This window comes from Onthophagus taurus, chromosome 2, assembly GCF_036711975.1.
Source record: "Onthophagus taurus isolate NC chromosome 2, IU_Otau_3.0, whole genome shotgun sequence".
NCBI lineage: Eukaryota > Metazoa > Arthropoda > Insecta > Coleoptera > Scarabaeidae > Onthophagus > Onthophagus taurus.
Genome location: NC_091967.1, coordinates 30,670,837 through 30,694,737, shown reverse-complemented (window position 1 = coordinate 30,694,737; position 23,901 = coordinate 30,670,837). Strand labels below are relative to the sequence as shown.

The 23,901-nt window shown below is 35.6% G+C and overlaps 7 protein-coding genes across 7 annotated transcripts; 1 reads left to right on the top strand and 6 right to left on the bottom strand.

The window, feature by feature from the left end:
* Positions 1-231: 231 nt before the first annotated feature.
* Positions 232-3,598, bottom strand: LOC139432754 (uncharacterized). Its single transcript, XM_071201523.1, has 2 exons — positions 1,921-3,598; positions 232-1,031 (listed from the first exon to the last, which is right to left on the bottom strand). Exons 1-2 carry the CDS (start codon positions 3,596-3,598, stop codon positions 232-234), a joined length of 2,478 nt encoding a protein of 825 aa, XP_071057624.1.
* Positions 3,599-4,532: 934 nt separating this feature from the next.
* LOC111421721 (uncharacterized) lies at positions 4,533-5,402 on the bottom strand. The gene has a single exon (XM_023054901.2). The coding sequence runs from the start codon at positions 5,400-5,402 to the stop codon at positions 4,533-4,535; it is 870 nt and encodes a 289-aa protein (XP_022910669.2).
* A 786-nt stretch (positions 5,403-6,188) lies between these two features.
* LOC139432753 (general transcription factor II-I repeat domain-containing protein 2-like) lies at positions 6,189-6,599 on the top strand. Its single transcript, XM_071201521.1, has one exon. The coding sequence runs from the start codon at positions 6,189-6,191 to the stop codon at positions 6,597-6,599; it is 411 nt and encodes a 136-aa protein (XP_071057622.1).
* Positions 6,600-11,430: 4,831 nt separating this feature from the next.
* LOC111416307 (uncharacterized) lies at positions 11,431-15,279 on the bottom strand. Its single transcript, XM_023048283.2, has one exon. It carries the CDS (start codon positions 15,277-15,279, stop codon positions 11,431-11,433), a length of 3,849 nt encoding a protein of 1,282 aa, XP_022904051.2.
* Positions 15,280-16,145: 866 nt separating this feature from the next.
* Positions 16,146-17,777, bottom strand: LOC139432752 (macrophage metalloelastase-like). The gene has a single exon (XM_071201520.1). The coding sequence runs from the start codon at positions 17,775-17,777 to the stop codon at positions 16,146-16,148; it is 1,632 nt and encodes a 543-aa protein (XP_071057621.1).
* Positions 17,778-18,565: 788 nt separating this feature from the next.
* On the bottom strand, positions 18,566-19,807 carry LOC139432751 (uncharacterized). The gene has a single exon (XM_071201519.1). It carries the CDS (start codon positions 19,805-19,807, stop codon positions 18,566-18,568), a length of 1,242 nt encoding a protein of 413 aa, XP_071057620.1.
* A 1,246-nt stretch (positions 19,808-21,053) lies between these two features.
* Positions 21,054-22,554, bottom strand: LOC139429131 (uncharacterized). The gene has a single exon (XM_071194621.1). The coding sequence runs from the start codon at positions 22,191-22,193 to the stop codon at positions 21,138-21,140; it is 1,056 nt and encodes a 351-aa protein (XP_071050722.1). The 5' UTR covers positions 22,194-22,554; the 3' UTR covers positions 21,054-21,137.
* Positions 22,555-23,901: the final 1,347 nt, after the last annotated feature.

Sequence of the window (23,901 nt, the reverse complement as noted above, 5' to 3'; positions counted from 1 at the left end):
ATGAAATTAAGTGACTGTATTGCAAAGTATTTGAATGCTAAAGTTGCCAGTAAAAGGAACAAATACAATGTACATAGTGAAATGAATCGGTTATTAATATGTGTTGAACGAAAATTAAAGTTTGAACGTAAGTACTCATATAATTCACATTAAAAATAGAAAATTTTACGTTAACAATATGCAAGGAAATTGTTAATTTTTTTTAATTTTTTTTTTTTTTTTTTTTTTTTTTTAACAAGGAAGTAAACATAATTTCACCAATGGTCGAACTAAAGTGGTAGTTGAAGTCTTTATGGTAGCTACGCGAACCAAACCATCCTTTCCAGGATGAAGCTCAGTAATTCTTGCTAGAAGCCATTTCGAAGGGGGCAATCGTTCATCCTTAACTAGTACCAAATCTCCAATAGCCGGTAAGTTTTTCCCCTTGAACCATTTAGTTGAGTTTTGTACAGATAGAAGATAGAAATCTTTCCACCTCTTCCAGAATTCCTCAACCAAACGTCGGAGATGTTGGTATCGAGTGAGGCGGGATACCTTTTCATCCAGAAGAGACGGCTCAGGCACTACGGAACCAGATGATCCGATTAAGAAATGGGATGGTGTTATTACATCGTAGTTACTCGGATCATCTGAAACAGCACAAAGTGGTCTCGAATTTAAAATAGCCTCAATCTCAATTAGAACAGTTGTAAATTCTTCGTAGGTTAGTAGAGTGGAGCCGACAACTTTTCTAAGATGGTTTTTCACGGATCGGACCCCAGCCTCCCACTTTCCACCAAAATGAGGTGCTGCAGGTGGGTTGAATTTCCACCCAGTTCCATCATTGCTTAATAAGTCGACAACCCCTTTCCAGTCCTTGGAAGCCGCGGAGAACAACGATCTCAATTCTCGATCCGCGCCGACGAGGTTGGTTCCGCAATCGCTGTATAAACACTGGCACAATCCACGGCGTCCAGTAAAACGTTTATAGGCTGCCATGAATCCAGCGGTCGAATAGTCAGTAGCCACCTCCAAGTGGATTGCCGAGGTGGCTAAACAAACAAACAGTATTAAATAGCTCTTATAACATTTACAACCTCGTCCGCGAAATGTTGTCAATAAAAAGGGACCAGCATAGTCGACTCCTGTATGCAAAAACGGCCTCGATGGAATTACGCGTGCGGGCGGTAGCTGTCCCATCAATTGTTGGCTGGTCTCGGCTCGGAGTCTCACGCAAACGATACATCGTTGGATGAATGATCGTACCGGAATCCGTCCTCCAACTATCCAAAACCGTCGCCTTATGTATGACAAAGTGAGCTGAGTACCACCATGAAAAGTCCTCCGATGATGTGAATCGATGATTAATGTTGTCAGATGAGAAGTCTTTGGAATTATCATCGGATGCTTCTCGTCCCAATCAAGAGAAGCGAATCGGAGGCGTCCAGTAACTCTCAGGATGTCATTACCATCAATAAACGGGGTGAGTCGAAATAAAGGGCTTGATTTGGATATCGGTTTTCCGGCCTTAAGATCATGAATTTCCTGTTGAAATTGAATTCGCTGTTCCTCGCGAACCCAAAACAAAAGAGCAAAATCAATCTCAGCAGGAGAAAGCGAGCCTGAAACAGAGTCTCTTTTAAGTTTATTAACAAATCGAAAACACCAAGCAGTTATTCGTAATAATTTGATTAAAGATGAGTATTTGGTTTTCAAACCCCAGTTCGAAACGGCACCAACATGAGCAGTCACTCTGGAACGTCTTTCATTATCAGCGTCTGGTGAAGAAGAAGGTCGTAGAGAAGGCCAGCAGGTGGACGATTAGGAGAGCCAAGAAGGTCCGCGCCACCAGAGGGAGTTGTCCTGAAGTTGTAAATAAGGAACTCCACGGGAAACCAAGTCGGCGGGGTTGTCTTTGGATGAAACGTGAGACCAGCGGGCCTCGGGTAAGTCCTGGATCTCGACGACTCGATTTCGGACGAAATCCTTCCATTTGCTCGGATGGCTGCAAATCCATGAGAGCGCGACTGTGGAGCTCGAGAGCGATCGAAACGCGCTTAACCAAACGCACTAGAACAACCGCCGCGCACAACTCAAGCCGCGGTATTGACACATTTTTTAATGGGGCCACTTTTGATTTAGAAGTAATCAGAGAAACGCGTACATCCGAATCATCAACCACACCCAAGTAAACGACCGCACCGAACGCACGAACTGAAGCATCAGCGAATCCGTGGATCTCTACGAAATTGGTATTATTATGAGTACCAATCCAACGCGGAACGCGAATAGCAGGGACATTGTGAAAGTCTTTTAAAAAGGAGATCCAATTTTTAGTAACATCAGAAGGGAACTCCTCGTCCCAATCGAGACCAAGGATCCAGAGTTCTTGCATGAAGATCTTCGCGGTGATTATAAATAGTGATAATGAACCGAGGGGATCATACAAACGCGCGATGAAGGAAAGGACCGACCGTTTGGTAAGTCTATTCAAAGTTTCACTCGCTTGACTCAACACGAACAAAAATTCATCAGTTTCATTGTTCCAGATCAATCCCAAAGCCCTTGGGGCATCATCCTCTCTTAAATCTACTGTTAGGGTATGAGAAACATCGCTTGGGGAAAGCTGTACGAGAACGTCTGGATGGTTCGACATCCATTTCCGAGCATGAAAGCAGCCCGCCATAAGAATCGTTTGTAATTGAGATATGACTTTCTGGGCTTCAGAAACACTATCAGCACCTGACAAAATATCGTCGACGTAGGTATCCTTCAGAAGAATCGCTGCACCATTTGGTTGATCACTAGAATGTTGCTCTGCTAATAGACGAAGACAACGAATATCCAAAAACGGAGCGCAATTTAAACCGTAAGTGACTGTGGTTAATTCATAAGTTTTTATTTCTTCCGAAGGGCTATCTCGCCAAACTATTCGTTGGTAATGTAAATCATCGGAATGGATCTTAATTTGGCGATACATCTTTTCCAGATCACAAGCAAATACGATTCTATGTCTTCGCCAACGAAGAAGAACATCGACCAATTCAGTCTGCAACTTGGGTCCAATGTGCAAACAATCATTCAGTGTAACACCGTTAGAAGTTTGAGCTGATCCATTAAAAACTACTCGTAATTTCGTGGTTGTACTTGACTCGCGAATAACACCGTGGTGAGGTAAGTAATAATTCGGAATATTTGCATTCGTTGATATGGGGATCATGTGTCCAAGCGAAACATACTCATTCATAAATTCGTGATACGAAGCTGAAAGGTTTTCATTTTTCAGAAATCGGTGTTCCAAACGATAAAAGGAGCTCACTGCGAGATCATAAGAACTTCCGAGTGTTGATGGGGATTTTTTGAAAGGTAACCGCACCATGAAACAACCATTAACTTCGCGAGAATATGTCTGAAGGAAGTGATTTTCGTAATCACGTTCATCTGATGATAATCGGTGTTCAGGAAGGGAATCGTCTTCTTGTTTCCAGAATCTTTGAATAGTCTCAATCAGAGCTCGGTCAACTGAACATTGAAACCCGTAAACAGTGTTGTTAGTTGCAGCCGGACAATCGATCGCTCCAAAAAGAATCCAGCCAATAGAAGTTTCTTGTGCAACCATGAGATTGTTATTGAATTTTTTAATTTGATTTAAAAGAATCTTGGAATAAAACCGTACCCCAAGGATTAAGTCGATTCGTTTATCGGACTCAAAATCTGGATCGGCTAAAAGAAGATTCTTCACCTCAACTGGTAATTTATTTTTTATTTTTTTATTTTACAATCGCTTTGGAAGATAAGTTGTTAGTTTTGGTAACACCAATGTTTCTTCAAGAAATGAAATTGAAGGATTCAATCGAGACACCAATTTAATGGAAACAAGCCCGTTTGAAGTACATGTGCGTTTTGAGCCAACTCCATTAATAGGAACACAAGCTGCACGTTTAGGAAGGTGTAACTGTTGAGCCAGTGATTCACTGATAAATGACACTTCCGACCCTTGGTCAATCAATGCGCGGACTGTAAAGGATTCATCATGGAGAGACAAAACTTGTATTAAAGCAGTAGCTAGTAAAACCGGAGTGTTTATGTGAAGCGAATGTACTGTATGACTTGTTGAAGGCAAATTTGATGTGTTAGTAGCAAGAGGTTTCGATATAACTGTTGAAGGTTTGTTTAATTTTTCTGGAGGAAGTTCGTGTAAAACTGTATGATGTTGATCTTGGCAGATTCTGCACCTTTTTTCGCTTTTACAAGTTGTAATGGAATGAAAGCCAAGACAATTATAACAAAGTTTCTTCCCCATGACGAATTCGGATCTTTGTTTTGGATTTTTTGATAGAAAATTTTGGCATCGGGACAAATAATGTGGATTGTTACACAACGCACAACGAGGAGTGTAAGGTGAGGCATTATGCGATTTGACATGAAAATTTTTCGAATTTTTTAGTCCAATATTAATAATAGGTTTTTTGCTAGAATTTTTCACGATAGCCTCGAGAGTTAATACACGCGACGAAAGGAACTCAAGTAATTCGCTACTTAGAGATTCGTACTTAGAGGGATTTCGATGATCGCCAACGGACTTTTCTCAATCCTTCATGGAATCTTGGTCGAGTTTCTTGACAGCCAAATAAACCAGTAGGGGGTCCGTCCCAGTGCTTGATATCGCAACCCAAGGACTCTAGAGCTGCTAAAGCTTCTTCGATTTCAGCGATGAGGCGACTTAGTTCTGATGCGGATTCGTTTTTGATACTTTTTGTGTTAAATAAACGTGCCACCTGAGTATCGACTAAAATTCGAAGATTTTCATAGCAATGGACAAGCAACTTCCAGGCTCTATCAAAATTATCATTTGTAATTGAAAGATTTTTAACTAATTGAGCTGGTTCATCCACTAAACTAATTTTTAGATACTGGAACTGTTCTACCCCGGAAAGATTTGGATTCTTGGAGACCATTGTAACAAATAAATCGCGAAACTGAGCCCATTCCGCGTAAGCTCCGTTAAAAACAGGCAAGCTAATACGAGGCAATTGACGAGGTTGCAACGTTGTACTGGTGTCAGTCGAGACGTTGGCCGGTGGAGGAGATGGAGATGCAGGGGTTTCTAGCTCTCGGAGGAACTCGAAGATAGCTCCTTTAGCTTCGATATAAGCTTCTTCACATGAAGTGAAAACATCCTCTTTGAAATAAACCGTTTCGGAAAGAGTAGTGCGATATTGGAGCAGGAATAAATGATTTGTTTTGAATTCTTCCCAACACTCAGCTAACCCCTCTAATCGCGCTTGAACGATACCGACAGTTCTTTTTGGCAATGCCAATTTTTTAATATTCGTAATAGTACGCGAAATCGAACCGAATAAGTCGTTTTGACGTTCGAATACAGATTCTGAGTCCTTTTCTCTATCACCGGACTTTGACATCGCAAATCAGAATAAATGGAAAAACACGGTAATATAGTCTTTATTATTAGAATGTGAATCAATAAGACACAAGACGCGCGCGGATTGTTGTTCGAGAGCAGTTGCAACGTTTTCAAAGAAATAATGAAGGAGATAATAAATCCGAGAAACGTTAAGCACGACACGAACGATTAAAATTCGCGGTCCGAACAACTGAACTGTCTTGTGAATTGTTTAATTATTAATATCACTATAAGTTCCCTTTTTAGAAGGGGGAAGTTAGCGTTTTAAATGGAAAAACCCGACCGAGCGAGACCTTTAATATGGCCGTCGAAGATCACGCCGTCTTTTAATTTTTATTGTGTAAAATTGACAAAATTCGATTTTCGATTCGATAGCGAGATGAATCCGGCTCGAAGGACCAAAATGTTTATTAATTTTGCGAATTATTCGTTATTGTTCTCTTATTAATTTTATATCTCACTGACCTTTAAATTCGGGACGGGTTTTTAACTTCCAAAACGCTTGAAGACTGCACAACAAGAGGATTTATTAAGAACAGGACATCGAATATATACCGTACAAACAGGTTTACAAGTGGTCGAATGTCGAATATTTACAACAAATAACATGAAATATATACAACAAATAAGGTTTTATAATTAATTTATGTACAACGCGGGTTGCGAGTTAAGGCAACGAAATAAAGAAATTAAAAAAAAAGGTTGAAATGTAATTAAAATAATAATTAATAATATGTATAAAAAAAATAAACGTAAAGTTCTGAACACTATCCAAAGACGAATTATGTCTTTATCAGGTAATATTGCGGAACAATTAACTGAAAAAACTAAGATCATTGAATTTTTTTCATTAGCACTCGACGAATCCACTGATATTAGTTCCACAGCTCAACTTCTCATATTCATACGAGGTGTTACTCAAGATTTTGAAGTCTTAGAAGAGTTATTAGGAATGTGTTCATTGAAAGGTCAAACCAAAGGAGTTGATATACTGAATGTACTTTTGGATGAGTGTTCAAAAACTGATTTGGACTTATCAAAATTATCGGGAGTTGCGACTGACGGTGCTCCTTCGATGATTGGTGTCAATTCCGGGCTAGTTACTTTGCTGAAAAAGCATCTGCAAGAAAAAAACATAAACGCTGAAGATCTCATGCAGTTTCACTGCATTATACACCAAGAAGCCCTGTTCTAAAAAAATTGAATTTCAAAATGTCATGAAAGTGGTAGTTTCGACTGTAAATTTCATAAAATCACGAGGACTCAATCACAGGCAATTCAAACAATTCCTTGATGACATCGAAAGCGAATATGGAGATTTACTGTATTATACAGAAGTAAGGTGGCTAAGTCGTGGATTAACACTGGAACGATTTCTAAATTTAATAGAAGAAATTGGAATATTTCTGGCGGAAAAGCAAAAGGATGTCCCGGAACTTAACAATCCTGATTGGTTGTGTGATTTGGCTTTTTTAGTTGACATTACAAATCATTTGAATGTCTTGAACACACGGCTTCAAGGCAAAAATCAACTGATATCCCAGCTCTACGCTCATGTATCATCCTTTCAAAGCAAGCTGAAACTTTTCAGATCGCAATTGAATTCTGGAAATTACAATCATTTTCCGAATTATAAGAAAATGGCTAAAAAATTCAACAAAACTGCGATTAATTTCAGTTATGTAGAAAAGCTAGATATTTTGATTCAATCTTTTCAAGACAGATTTTCGGAGTTTAAAAAAGTGAAACCTCTGTTGGACATATTCAGCAATCCTTTCACGATTTCAGTTGAAAATGCGCCAGAGTCAATGCAGTTAGAAATTATCGACATTCAAAACGACCAAGATTTACGCAACAAATTCAACGAAGGAGACTTGCAGAACTTTTACCGTTGCATTGATAAAAATATGTACAAAGAGTTGCGCATAAACGCTCTGAAATGTGCCAGCTTATTTGGTTCTACCTATATATGTGGACAAACTTTTTCAATACTAAATAATAATAAAACAAAAAATCGAAACCGCCTTGCAAATAATAGTTTGGAAGCAGTTTTACGTGTTGCTACAAGTAAATTTGAGCCAAATATAAAAAAGATTGTAAGCACTATGCAGTGCCACGCTTCAAATTAATAAATTCTTTTTCAATTTTAATACATTATTATCAATTCTTTATTGTCTTTAATTACCTATACTTCTGGCAGCCCGCCATCAGTTCATGATTTGCCCGAGTGGCCCCTAGTCTTAATAAGTCTGTGCATCGCTGCTCTACATCTATTGAAAGAAAACGATTTGACTTACGTTGAAACTGTGAAAAAAAATAAAAGAGAAATTCCGAGTCAATTTCTGCCTATCAAAACTAGGACACCCGGATCAGCATTGTCTGGATTCACACCGGAAGTTACCATGGTCGTCCCAAAATAATCTAAAGCAGAGATATTAGTAAGTTCAATGCATAATATAAAATGTACCGATCCAGATGTCAACAAGCCAGAAATTATTGCTTTCTACAACAGCACTAAGGCTGGTGTAGATGCTCTCCATGAGAAATGTGCTAACTATTGTACCGGTCGTAGAACCAGAAGATGGCCTATGGCAATTTTCTTCAGAATTCTGGACATAAGCAACGTCAATGCTCAAACTATGCCTAGAATAAACTTCTTGAAAAATCTTGCCAGAAAACTTATCAAACCTCAACTCGAAAGGCGCCTGAATAATCCTTACGTCAAATATATAATAGGTAGAATTCTGAATAAAAAGACTCCACCGGCTCCACAACCAAACGTAGAACAGACGTTACCAGAAAGAAAGCTAACTAAGCGAAAAACGTGTAAAGAAAAGGAAGACTGCATACGCATGTACAAAATGCCAACATCCTGTATGTCATCCTGTATTCAAGGCAGATTTGTTTAACCTGTCTTTGATTTTGAGAATATTATTTCATTTTATTTGATATTTTATATTTGTTTTTGGCTATTATCATATCAATAAACTTTATGAAGATTTTGTCTAATTTTTCAAGTCATACATAAATTAAAACATAATCAATAAATTAAAACCACAAAAGTATCGTTTATATTGTTGTGGTTTCATTCTAATCGCTTTTTCAAATTGGCGGTCTCCCAGACCGCCCGACGGTGAGTACGTAACAATATTGCGGCACGGTAGTTACGGATTAAGGAAGAACTACTCATTTATTCGAACTTATTCCTGTTAAATCCGAAACATTAACGGTGGAGAATAGGAAAAGGGCGAGGTTTTTAATTAACTCGTTAGGAGACTTGGTAGCAGAGCAGAATGGTGTTGTGAGAGAAGTAAGGAAGCAATCTGATGAACATAAAATGGAGATTGAAAATATGAGGAAACAAGTTGAAGAATTAAAAGAGGTGAGAAAATAATCTGAGGAATTTAAAATGGAAATTGTAGTATTAAGAAAAGAAATTGAGGAATTAAAATCAGGTAAGGCCATCATTTGTGTGGACAAATTCTTTTAGTCGTAGTTTTGCTTCCGTTACTAAGAAAAGTATCAAAAATATTAAAAGCTGTGATATTAATAAAAGCGGACCAATTGTTTGTATTAAATCAACCTCTATAAATAAGGGTGAAAATTTAAAAAATAAAATAATTAAAAATGTGAATATTGTTGAAAAAGGAATCAATGTTAAAAGAGTCACTTCTAATAAAAATGGAACTGTTTTTATCGAATGTAAAAACAAAACTGATGTAGATAAATTAAAATTAGCAGTGACAAAAAAAGTTGGAAAAGCAGAAATTAAAGAGATTAGAAAATTTAAACCACGTATGGTAATTTTTGGAATAAGTAATGATATGAAGGAGGATGATATTTTAGATTGTTTATTTAAACAGAATGAAATCATTAGAGAAAATTATAAGGATATAAAAGATTTAGAAAAGGAAATTAAAATTAAAAGAGTTTTTAAAGGTAAAGAAAATAAATTTAGTAAACATGTAGTAGTAGAAGTTACAGGTAAATTGAGGATTATTATTAAAGATGGTTTAAATATTGGTTGGAATAGATGCAAAGTAGATGATAGATCAATTTTACATTGTTTTAAATGTCTTCGAATTGGCCATAAATCAGATAATTGCAAAGATGTTCAATTATGCAAAAATTGTGGAGGGCAACACGATGTTAGGAAATGTATTTCAAAAGAGAAAAAATGTATTGCATGTATTAGAAATAGGATTTCAAGAGATATAAAACATAGTTGTTTTTCTAAGGAATGTTTGTCGTTAAAGAAATTTTTTATAGAATTTAATAAGAAGATAGATTATGAATAATGAAATAATTAATATAAATTGTGTTCAGATTAATTTAGGAAGAGGCAAACATTCTACATTTAATTTAATGGATTATATTTCTAGGAATAATATTCATATAGTTTTTCTACAAAAACCTTGGGTCGTTAAGGAGGAACTATATGGTATTAGTAGGAAATATAAAATTTTTAATGGTTTTCCGGTGGATAATAAACCAATACGTAGTGCTATTTTAATCACAGATAATAGATTAATGGCAATTGTTCATTCAGATTTAACCGACGTTTATTTTACAGTTTTAGAAATTAAAACAAATAATTTATGTTTTTTAGCAGTATCGGTTTATGTTCCACCGGAAGAAAGACATTTAAGTGAATTTAAATCTATATTAAGTGAATTTGAAAAAATAATTGTTGATTTAAATTTAAAATATAATAAACCAAAAATAATTTTTTGTGTAGATAGTAATAGTAAAAGTGCTAGCAGTGTGGGGTAGTGATTTTGAGGACAGAAGAGGAAGAGACTTAGGAGAATTAGAGGCAGAACCTTTCTTATTGAAAAAGAGGATTGAGGTAGTTTGATTAGAAATCACTTATATTTAAAAACTAGATATGACAATAACAAACGTGCTGTCTGTCAAACACCTTTGAGTCCTAATTAAAATTTTATAGCAACTAATGTTTCAGAAGATTATAATGTAAATAGAACTATTGTAAGTAGTATAGTAATGCCGGTTCTGGAGCGGAAATGGCTCCCACGTCACGTGTGACGACAGAGATAAGTGTGTGACGTAATGTATGACGTCATGGAGTGCGCCATCTGTTGGAGAGTGTCGGCGGTGTGGGTAATGTAGGTTTCTGTTGTGGTGGGGGTGAAGCCTATCTTTTGGAGAGTGTCGGCGGTGTGGGTAATGTAGGTTTCTGTTGTGGTGGGGGTGAAGGCCATCTGTTGGAGAGTGTCGGCGGTGTGAGTAATGTAGGTTTCTGTTGTGGTGGGGGTGAAGCACCTTCCGGCCCGCGAGTGCATGCAGGCACCTAGCGGTGGGGTGGTGTTGATGGGTTAAATTAAAACGAATTAAGTAAATAACAGTTAAACAATTTTATTTAATACAATCTAAAATCATTGTTGAGAAAATCATACAACTTTGACGTACGACAAGTGGAAAAAATATACAACTATAACTAATGGTAATAAATATAATTACTGAGGCGGCTATAAGAAGTATCCTATTAATATAACACAATGAAATAGTATTGGTATTGTATAAGATCGATGTCCAATTTCCATTAATAACATTATTATTTTCTAACGTGTACCGCAACTTAAAAGTAATAATCTCACTGAATGTGGTATTGGGGGGAACAATTTGAAAAACGCTATCATCCCCATAGTCATCACAATCAACGGTGGTAGTGTTCGGCTTCATCATTTTCAACCATTTTAAATCATTATCACTAGCAGGTTTACTGGTATAATCACTAATGAAAGAAATTGATACGTTTTTAACTTCAGTAGGAAATTTAATTAATAAAACTCCATGTAGTATAGTGTAAAATATTGTCGAGTTCATAGTTGTGGTGTATGTATGCGAACGCGGCGACGACTGGTTAGATTTGAATTAAAACTTAAACTAAAATTATGAAAATAACGTTGCGAGATTTTATACATATTTTATCGCTATAAAAACCGCAAAGCAATATAGATAACATGTATGTATCATAAAGTTATATAGATTACATAAATAAATACTTATCTATTATTAATAATATTGTGGTGACCCCAAGCTAATGTATTAATATAATCAGAATCAATCCATCGCTTAGAGTCATAAGGTGATAGGACCAATTTATTCTTTAAAACGGTAAAAATGTCATGATTGAAACTTCTGAAGATGAGCTGTTTTTTAAATAAAACCGATTTCGTACTCAAACAATCTAAATAATTTTCAAAAGTGATTTTACGTTTAACAATAGCCTTTCTAACCCCTTTCGATTTTTTTGTAATACGTTCACCTGAAACACGATTCGCATACACCTTTGACCTTAAACCGACGAATTCCAGCATTATATTACCACAATTCTCATCTTTCATGAGTCCTAAAACAGCTTTATTTTGGAGCGGGATGTTAAACTGGTTATCTGGACTATAATTCGATGTGTCAAATTTATCTAAATTCAATTTAACCTCATTATAAATGTCATCTGTATAAATTTGAACGGTGAAGCTATCGGTATCCATATAGCATAACCGAATATCTTCACCATATTTCGGCTTTAAATAAGCGTAGTAGAAATCATACATTAATAATTTTGATAGCTCTAAAACGGTAAAACCTATGTATAGAGGTTTATCGTAAATTACGTGAAGCCGCTCCATCTCAATAGCTGAAAACGTTTTAGTGAAAATTTTTATACTTTTAAAATTTAACTTTGAAATTAAACTACGCGCTCCAAGTCGTGGTCGACCACGACCACCTGTATGAACATCATCCCAGCTAGTGACTAATTTTACATCAACTCGCTTATCAACGTTCTCCATTGTTTTCCCGAATACAGAATTATTCATCAATTTAAAAAAATCTTTCTCAAATGAATTGTTTGCCATCTGACGTAATTCTGTATTTTTGTTAATGTAAGACTTTAACCAAGCCGACTGCTTAAACGATAAAACTCTATTCACACTACTAACTTTAAGGCCATGAGCGACAGCTTGCTTTAAGTTTCTATAATGTATAATATAATTTTTCTTGCTTAATAAATTCGGGATTAAACGTCTATCACTTTCACATTTACCATTAGGTGGGATTATGTTTTCAGGTAGAAAAGGTAGATCGTTATGTAGAACGTGTAAATTTTTAGGGTATTCAACATCCACATCTAAAATATAGCCAAAATCAGAGCAATCGGATACATCATTAAAATTGAAATTTCGAATTTGGTTTTCATTTAACCACGTGAACTCACCAACAGGCATAGGTTGCGACATCGCCCACCCATACAAATTGTTGGCATCCCAATACATTAAAAAATTTGAGGGTAAATTAGTATCAAAATGTTCCATAAATTTATTATTAGCTCTGGCATGACGTAATGAACATTGAGAAATACCACCACGAATACCTTTTTTAATAAAGTGAACTTGATCTATATCCGTTAGTAATTCCAATTTAATTTTTGTAAATTTCAACATTGAATCCCACGAAAGACTAGGAGCGGTATAATAATTCGCAGGATCCAAACCGTATGTTCTAAAACAAACTTGCCGAAATTTTTCGAAAACATCAGCAAGTAAAAGAACATCCGACTTTAGATATAGATCCGAATAGTCTTTTAGAGTTTGACACATAAATGTTTCCCACACAGTTTGCGCGTGTAAATATTGTTCATCGGTTATAGCTTCTAAAGTGAGTTTATTGAAAAACGCATCTTTACAGGGTAGAACTGTATCATTAAGTTTATCAAAAGAGTTCATGTAATTATATGGAAATATTCCTTTTTTAGTTAATAATTTAAATTGATTGTTGTGTGGGAAAAATTTACGCACATTTTTAAAATCACAATTATCGAGAGTGCTGACTAAAGAATCTAATGAAGATGCCATAAATCTAAACGAATCCAGAAATTTTAGTTTCATAAAAACATCTTCAAACTGATTATTTTCCTTTTCAACTCTATCAACAAGCACCCTTTTACTAAAACTGATGTATCTCTCTTTATTGTTAGGTAATACATCAAGCCCATCACCAAGTTTAGCTATTTCTTTGATAAATAAATGGCAATCATAACCGCTAAAATTATGGAAAAATACTGGAACGAAATGTTGAAGTTTATAATTTAGATTACAGTTTGTATGAGCCGGCCCGCGATATCTACCACTTATGTGACAGTGATCCCGCACCTTAGTTTGGTCTATTGTGAAAGGATTTTGACAAATGAAACAAAATTGTGCAATATCGAAATTATGTTGCTCTTCAGTCGTTAAAGGTAGCATAGGTTTTACGGTTTTAAAGTATTCGCTATAGATAAATTTAGTATCGTTAAGTAATTTTGTGATAAAAACTTGTGATGCATCAGGACCCGTGTAAGTTTCAAATTTATTATAACTATCATCCACTGTGGATACTATGTAATATGCGAAACTATAGGGTAAATGCATCTCAATTTTTTCGGTGAAAGATTGGGTTGAATTGGGTTCACAATGCTGGATCGGTAGTAAAAGAGCCTCAAAATCCGCATAAATCACAAACGGGCACATTTGAGTGAATTTATAGTTATTGAATTCTAAAATATTTTGCGGGGTTAATTGTCCAAAAAAATTTGGTGTTGGTTTTACATCTTTCGATGGTATGATGGTCATTTTATGGTTACAATCATTAAGTTGATGTACCTGCAGCTTATTAACGGATGGAAATCGTAATAAACAACCATCACATATGTAATTCGCATGTTCGTGGTTTGAAAGCCGACTAGAAATAAGTCGTGATAGGTTTTTTATTAAAACGAAATGACCTATACCGTTTTTAAATAAATATAGGAGATTAATATGTATATCCCGACGTCGTTTAGTAAAATAAATTGGTCCTTCCACCGTGCATCCACCATAATTATCTACAACTAATTCATAAACATTAATACTTAAATTATTCATTAATTCTATTTTAACTAAGTCCTTTAAATGAACTGGGAACATTATACCATTTAAATTAAGTACTGTGCTATAATGTGGATAGCTAGAAATCCGATCCTGAGTAAAATCGGTGGGATAGAGGGCCGCTGTCAAACACCACGCTAAACATGCATCATCATCATAGTTTTTAATATTGATACATGCATGTTTTTTAGCGATTTGCTCTGGAAGTCGGATGTATGATGACCCAGACAGCGGCTCATATTTATTGATATTAAGCAGAAGGTTGGATATAGCTAAGAAAGCCCAACCAGATCCACGCTCCTGAAACTCCTCACTCTGATTTAAAATATCACGAGTCATGTCATTGTACACCGCATCCAACTCCGTAGTAGGTGTAATAACTTTAAATTTTGAATTAAAATTTTTTTCCGAAACAAGCACACCCTCTAAGTTATCATCACCGTTTTCATCTGGATCGGATTTAATGAAAAATGCTAATAGTTCAATTTGAACTTTAATAGAATTAAATTTACCTATACTATCCATAATTAATCTAAATACAACATTACCACATTTCTTTAAGTATGATGGTATGTCATCATCGCGCGTTGCACCTTTCACTCTATAAACGGCGATGCGGTTTTTAAAACATGTAGCTATCATTTCCGCATCGTTTTCACCATCAACCGGAGATACATGTTCAGCGCAAAGATGCGCTCGAAGTGTTGAAATTGATGGGAACATTTTAGCGCAGATTCCACATTCCTTAAACTTAGAGCTTGAAGAGGTTGTAGCCGCAACATCAACGACATCGGCAGCGGATGTTGAAGGTATAGGTCCAGGAACATCCACAGCGGATGTTGAAGGTGTAGGTCCCACATCCATCAAACCATGATTTACATTTTGCAAATGGCGTAAAAGATTTTTCTTTAAAGTGAATACTTGATTACAGAATTCGCATGAAAACATTGTACACTTTGTTATTGTAGGAACTAGTATTAAAGTGACGCATTAGGTCGCATAAGCCGGCTTTTATGTGTGTGTGTGGGGGGAGGTGTTATTGTCATCATGTGGTTTGCACGACATTTCCAAATATTGCATCACATAAAAGTTAATCTCACATATGTTTTCCGAACAAAATCGTCTAACTAAATCCAACTTATCCTTTGAAAACTTAGATGATGAGGAAGATGAGGCCATTATAAAATGTATATAATTTTTAAGATTTAAATTATCCAATATATTCAATTTGTATGAAATTAAAACCGTCTTGGATAAAATTTCACGCACATCTTCCAAGGTTAGCATTATTGGTATAAAATATCTATTTTTAGATCCCACATCATCAACATCATCACCATCTTCATGTTCATATGTTATGTGAATATAATTATCACCATCTACACCATCGTTAGCAGCAACTCTAAGAATTCCTTCAGCTAATGGGATTGTTTCATATGAAAAGTTTAAATTGAAGTGGATGAGCTTAAGCGTATTTATTAATATCATCCAATCATCCCTCAGCAATGTGATTAAATGATTTTGGGATTCAATTAATTTTGAGGTTAATTTTACACAGGTTATAAAACCTCTCGCAGCACTAATTCCAACTTTAATACAAAAATTTTCAGTGGAAAAGTCCGTCTCACCAATAAATTTATTTTCTTTCTCTATAGCAGCCTGAGACTGTTTCCACTGTTTATTCAGTGAGGTCCAGTAAGAGATTTCATCAGAAATTTTACAAATGCTGGTAGCATCCATTTCGCAAAGAGATTGAATGTAAACTAAATCGATTGATCGATGTTGACTCCTTTATATTTCATGTCAAACATTTTTTAATATTCAGCGGGAATTGGTAGTTTGTATGAAATGATCGCAGATAATACATATTTAAGTTGATCTAATAGAGATTTATAGGGGCAAGATATACCTAAAATAAATAAACTTTTATCTAAACTATCTGTAACTTCCTTTAAATATTCATCATAACGAATAATTTTATCTCCAACGATGAAATTCAATAAACCATCAGGTGTTTTGTATACTCCATTAAATTTCGTTGGCATCCCAGGAAATAGATCGACAACTGATGTAATAATTTTGTTTCTATTGTAAAATGACTCATCCACCCCAATCGCATAAATATCATCAAAAAATATATATGTTAATCCATAATTACTCGTTACAACACCTCTAACCTTAGATTGATCATTTAAACCTAAATCAGTTTCTGAAAATTTCCATTTATAGCGTATGGTTATACTAGCAATTTCAATTATATAGATTGTATCACGTATGATAAATATAAATTGACCGTTAGGACCTATCGAAACTACATAATCATCATCCTCTTTTAAAACCCCTCTTAAAGGACGTATCCAATCCACAATGTTTACAGGTTTAGACCAAATTGGTTTTTTTGTTTTTAGATCGATTAACCAAACCCATTGTTTATAGAATACATAAATTTGTTTATTGTAAATTAAAAATCCTGAAAACTTATTGTCCACATCACATACCTCCGCGTGTGCTAGATTCGACAATGTTGGTGTTGAAGATGTAGATGTTAGGGAATGTGTAATATAGGCGGGGGGTGTTGTATTTAACGTAGGAGTTGGATTAACAGTGGTGGTGGTTACACTTTCTGTTGAATTTCCATATAATTGTTGTATATTATAAATATCTTCACGACTTAACGTGAAATTTTCAATATTTATGTTACCATAAATCGGATGCATCACCGAGTTGAGTCGTACATTATGATGTAATCCTAAGGCGTGCCCTATTTCATGCACCATAACTAGAAATAGGTTATGTTTACCTTCTATTGTGGTATTGGTTATATCCCAATCTTCATCTAAATCTACATGAATTTCAACTTTGGATTTTTTAATATGTGGATAGTATGCGTGAGCTAACACGCGCCCTTTACCATCTAAAGAACTCCGACAATATATCGTTGAATTTCGTATACACGTATGATTTTTCGATAGGAAACCTATTAAAATATTAGCGCCCGCAAACGTCCTTTCAAACTTTACGTTAATGTATTTAGACCAAACGTTAAAGGCTCTTTCCACCACGGTTGTAAAACCGGGATATGAAGATGTGTATACATTCCATCTAAGTGTTGATAGATTCCATCTTCGAGTCGTGATTGGTTTGGAACTTAAATTTTCGAATAAATCCACATTACCACATCTAGGCGTCCAAAGTAACTCCAAGGTGTCAAAATTTGCTTGTCCTGTGATTGGGAGATTAAAATATTTTTGGAAATTATTTATACCATCCCTCAACATTTCATTCTCAGTTTTATGCACGCTTATTTTACCAGTACCAGCATTAGCATCTTGTCTGATATAACCATACTTATCTAGAATATTATAAATTTCCACTTCATGCTCGGTTAGCAACCCCGTGATATGTCTTAACATATACATCCAAAGAATCAACAATAATACCTTCATATTTAAAAATTTTTTCCACGTCTACACTGTGTGAGAGTTAGTGAGTAAATGATTAAATATCAAGAGGTTATCGATTTATATAATTATTATGGATAAAATAAAAAAATAGTTTCCAATAAAAAAGTAATATTTATTTATTTACATAGAATTTACCAATATATACATCTTTAGAACGAACGATTAACAGAATACATCTCTAGAGCGGGTACTACACAAAAATTTTTTAAAATTAACACAATATCTAGAGCGAACGATTAACAGCATACATCTCTAGAGCGGGTACTACACAAAAATTTTTTTAAAATAAACACATTGTTTTGAGAACAGATTGCTGGGGCACTAATGTGGAACCAGCACGGAGTGATGGTTAAATTTAATTTATTGGTACTGTCTTCATCAAATTCGACTCCAATATCGGTTATAATACATCTACCAGCGCGCGCTTCCAAAAAATGGGCTTTTTGATTACCCTTAACGTAAATTTGATTATAATTGGATAATAAATCATCAATTATATTTAAACCATCTGATTGTTCCATCCATCCATCGTTGTACGATAATTTATGGTGATTACGCTCTAAATATCTCACCGATCGCTGATCTTGTGTAGATAACCTTTGGTATGGTATGTCAGACTTCAAGTTTAGATGCACCACATAATCACTAGTGAGATCAAGAAGTGTAAACTCTTTTACCATAAAGTCTGAATTAATATGAAAACCTTGAAGGTCTGCGATCGCTCTTTTGAACATCTTGATGTAAACTAGCATGCGGTAAGTAAGCGCACTTTAATTTATAATGATAGATACCTCCCCACTTAAAGGTTTATATGCATACATGGATTCTTGTATCAAGAGACAGTAAGCCTTCGTATCAGGCGGAAAATCCATATCGCTTTGAATTTCAATACGTACTTCACATGAAGTAGATGGCGCTGCTTCTTCATCATTATTTTTTGTAGCATCAACAACAAACAACGATCTCTCTTTAAAGCTTTTGAAATCCATAAGCGGCTGTTTTCGCGAAGATTCCCAAATGTAGGGTTGAAACTCGGTGTACATTTTATATAATTCCACATAATTTTCCTTTGCGAAGTTTAAATTCATAGATTCGAACGGATAACAGTATGAGTTAAGATATACTTTAAGATCAACGATGTTTAAGTGATCGAAGAAAGTGCAGTCGGAAGCGACGTGATCTTTTCTCTTAGTTTGAAACCCAACTATAACGTATTGAGGTCGACCCCTGTTGGACGTTGATGTGACCGACCATATCTCCTTATTACCTTTTCGCATTGATGGTAGCTCGTAAAAGGACCATTTACGAAATGGTACTAGAATATTTGAATTTTTATTTAAACCATCTAAAAGCTTCATTTTTATCGTTGGGCTAGGATAGACATGTTTTGCTAACAATGTAACCGTTTTTATAGCAAACTTTGCACTACTAGGTTTTGTTTTGACGTTTGATGTGGCTTTGTAGCAATTAGAGTCCGTCCGACTTCTAACAAATCTGAATTTAAAACGTCCTCGCATAATGTGATTATAATCTCGGAATAGACCGAATATATGACTAAGTGGTATTTGAAACATGAAATTGTTGTTTGCATCCACCGTTGGTAGATCTCCTTCAGGCGGCCATTTTAAACCAGCGATTTCTAAAGTTTTACACTCCACATCGTTTAATTGGAGTAGAGTTCGAATGAGTGATGTTAAACCTGGCTCTCGAACCCGCTCAATTTCCGTTCCATTATGCTCAAATGCGATGTATTCAAATAGAAAAGTTGGTAGGTTATGTGTTAATTGAATAACATCATTAGCAGGATCACCTAAAGTTTTTGTAAAATTACCTTCGATGCGTAGATAGCTTTCAAAAAATGAAAATAGGACGTCTTCTTGGTTCAACTCGATGATAAATACATCATTGTTTTCAAAAGAATTTGTAGATGGATGATAGCTATGCACTTCCTCTCTAGCTATGGAATTATCCGTGATAGGTTCGCGGTATATATTTAATTTTTTTGTTGACATGATAACCCAGTTTCTCGAGGAAACGTCGGTTGTCCGCTCGCAATGATGTCTTTTTGTATACTGCTCTAGAACCCTTCTTTCCAATCGAGTTATAACGTTTTTTTGTAGTCGAAGGATGTTGATGTCGTTGAGGATCGCTGCTGCTGCCTTCCGTCAAAAATATTAATCCCATTATATTGTACGTTTCAATTCTAATCTAACAACTATTTCTTCACCTCGAAAATTAACCAAATTACCACGCTGATCGAGCAATCTAATTGTGATGTTCGATATCGCGTTGTCTGAATTGATTGGTAAATAGATGGGGTTCCTAGGTTCAATATTTATACTGAAACCAGCATCCACCGTTGGAGCAAATTCGTATAAAGTATGTGATAGCTTGCTGTTGTAGTATGACCCAGAAATTATATTACACTCCACTCTAATGGTTGTTACGCGAATTATGTTGACTGGGAGATCGGAGTAGTGTTTTATACCTGCAGGTAGAGTTCTACCCTCGGAAAACCCCAATACCGAAGCTAACGTATTAGGCTTAGAAAAATCAACCCCAAAATAATCGCTCTTTAATTCGCACTTTAAGGTATTATTATTAGCTTTGAGGGTGAAATACTTATTAGGATCGTCAACGGTATCATCTAAACCAACAATTCGTAGAATCTTTTTTTGTAAATATTTCTCGATATCAGTAATTTCGTAAGAACCTGTAGGAATTGTGATAACATTTATTGCTGGTCCCACGTCTATAATCGCTTGTCGAGCGGAATTTATCGCGTTTTCTTCAGTAAAATAAAATATATTGTTAACTCCTTCTTCAATATTAGGTATACTATTGTAGGTGTGGAATCCAATAAGCCCCAAAGAGTAGTTTAATTTAGGATTCAAATCTATTAGTGGATAATAATCTTCAGAAATTTCGCTTTTTCTACCAACCAGTGTGAACGTTTGAGACATTTTTAATCAAATGATGAGTTTTCGGTGTTTAACAGGAAATTTATACATAAATGTCCACAGTTAAAGGGGTTCTCTTTTTGAAAATTTTCATGATTGTACACAATTCGACAATTTTTCAAATAATTCAGTAGTTCAAAGGGAGGTTTAAGATCGCCATAGCTGTCGAAGTACAACGCTTGATTACCATTCTTTTTATAGGCTACCCAATGGGTTCCGCGACCGTTTCGATCATCTAAATTTATAACTGCTGATTCCTTATATTTAGGACCGCTCTTAGGTAATTCATTCCGCATAAATACACCGCGAAAATTTGAAATTTTTAGAGCTTTAACGAATTGAATTATATCAAGATTTGTTAGAGGTCTGTTGGGTAGCCTATCTACAAGTTTTTTTGTTTCTTTTTTTTACTTAAATATAAACCCAATCCTTTTTTATATTTCTTGATGTAGAGACCATTACCCGATTTACCTATTGCGATAGCTTCCATCTGTTTATTATGCCGTTCAGCCTCTTCTAATTTCTCTTTAGCCTCCTGTCCACTCTTTATAGCCCGATACACTCCTGCCGTACCACCGGATAATGCTCCGAGGGCTGAAAGCCCAGCAAATATGGCAGGTAAAATTGGAAGAATACCTCCCCTTTTAATCGGTAACGGTATTGCTCGAGGGATTTTTATTTTTTTCCTACCACCAACAGTTTTCACGGCTATACGAGCGCTCTTTAGCGCTAATTGAGCTGCTTCCCGTAAATTATCAGTAGATTTTGGTAGATCTTTAACTATGCGGTTTACAAGCGTGCGTTTAAATGCTAGCGGTTTATTAGATTTATATTTTAAAGCTCCTCCTTTTTCTACTCCTCGAATTATATTTTCTTTTTCACATCGTTTTTTTTTCTTCGAAATTTTTCTTTTTAAGACGCCCGTTGACGGCGGTTTTGGTTTAGTTTGACGACGACTCCGCCTTTTATGGCCGAGGCCTAATTTTCGTTTTGCTTTCATAACGTTTGTAACCATCCAAGCTGATGCCTTTTCACCAAACGTTGAGTCTTTAGCCTTAACTCTTTCCCAAGCGTTTTCCTCCAAACGCTTATCGGCTTCGTGACGTCGATCTAAAGTATTACTATTAGAATATGCTATATCGTGTTCTCTACAAGCACGATCTAGCGGGTTAATACCAGTATCCCCACGTGCTAGACGCTTCTTTAATTTTGTGCCCGGTCCACAAAATTGATAGCCTGGAACGTGTAACTCGATTGGTAGTTTGTTGATAAGCGTATTAAAACCACCTCCTCCTCCTAACGTTGTAGGTGATGATATGATGCTGTTATCACGTATGAACATCACATTGAAATGGTGGTATTTTAAAGTTTCCAACAAATATATAGTTGATGTGGGGTGTGTTTCATATTTAGTAGCATAATGCGCATTGTAAAGCATCCATCGCTGTCTATGTCATCCATCGATCTAGATCGGCTGGTGATGACTCAATCTACATCCGATCGACGTCAACGTCATGGTGAGCTCATGCCGAATAGTTTGCGGGCGATAGTATGCGGTCCAAGCGGATGTGGGAAAACAAATTTAATGCTAAATCTTATTTTCGATATAAATGGTTTAAAATTTGAAAACATTTACATCTATTCTAAATCACTACATCAACCGAAATATGAATTGTTAGAAAAGGTTTTAAAACGGCTACCAGATGTGGGGCTTTATCGCTTTGCAGATAATGAATCAGTTGTCGATCCAGCTGAAGCTAAAGAGAACTCAATCTTTATATTTGATGACGTAGCGTGTGATAAACAAGACAGGATTCGAGCGTTTTTTTGTATGGGTAGACATAAAAACATTGATTCATTTTATCTTACACAAACTTATACGAGAATACCTAAACATTTAATTAGGGATAACGCTAACGTTTTAATGTTATTCAAACAGGATGAGCTTAATTTGAAACATGTATATGATGAACACGTTAACACCGATATGAAATTTGATGTTTTCAAAGAGGTTTGCATTCGGTGTTGGAATGATGGTGGGCCGTACACACCGATGATTATTATGAAGGATTTTGAAATTAAAAATGGTAGATACCGTATGGGAATGGATAAATTTCTCCACCTAGACTAAATTTAATTATTCATACATAGGTTTTCACAATGTAAACATGTCACCATCACATAATCGATCTAATAATAAGGATGTTATGAAATCAATGCGTGAAAGAGATAAAGCTATAATTAGTATAACGAATAATATTAAGAAAAAGTATCTGGCTCTTAAACTCGGTCGTGATAGAGATGATAAACTCATCGCTAAACTTCATCAACCGTTGCTTGAACCGCTGAAGGACATCACTAATAAATTAAACGATGGAAATAAAGCTACACATTTCCATCACCACTACCCACCACCACCACCGATAGGGTTAAAACCTGATGATGAGGGAATCGAAGAATTTAAAACCCCCACCTTGTCCGGAGTTAGTGTGAAAAAAAGGAAATTACTACTAACACCTGAATCGAAAGTAAAGTCTGATGAGACCTCAATTGAAAATTTACCGCTCCAAATTCAGCAATATTATCTTAAAAGGGGGATTATTGATGATAGGATGGGTATACGGCGCTCCTCTGGCGATAACGGATGGAAGATTGGATCGAAGGCAGTTCAATTTAAGCCATCCCATATTATCATAGGTGGTGAAAAACAATTTCAAGCTACCCCCGGTCTATATGAGCTCATACAATTAAAGGAACCTAAACACTACACAGATGATGATTTAAAACAATATAAAGCGATTTTACAATATACCAGCGCGCATAGACATAATTATGAGTATAATGGTTATATTACGGGAAATAGATCATCCAAGTATGTTAAAATAATTAAACCCCTATTTAACGTGGGGGATGGAGAGGGGCGAGGAATTTCGGATAAATTTCTAGAAGTTAACAGTAAATCCATTCAGTATAAATACTGGGATGATGTTAATGAATTGGTAGATCGTTTGAGATTGTTGCATGCATCACAAGTGGCTGGTAATAATTCACATATCAATGAAATTACTTCAATTATAGAGGAATTGAAAGAAAGCAACATTATTTCCTAATGCACTCAGCCGTTGTTAGTATTGATAAATTTGGTC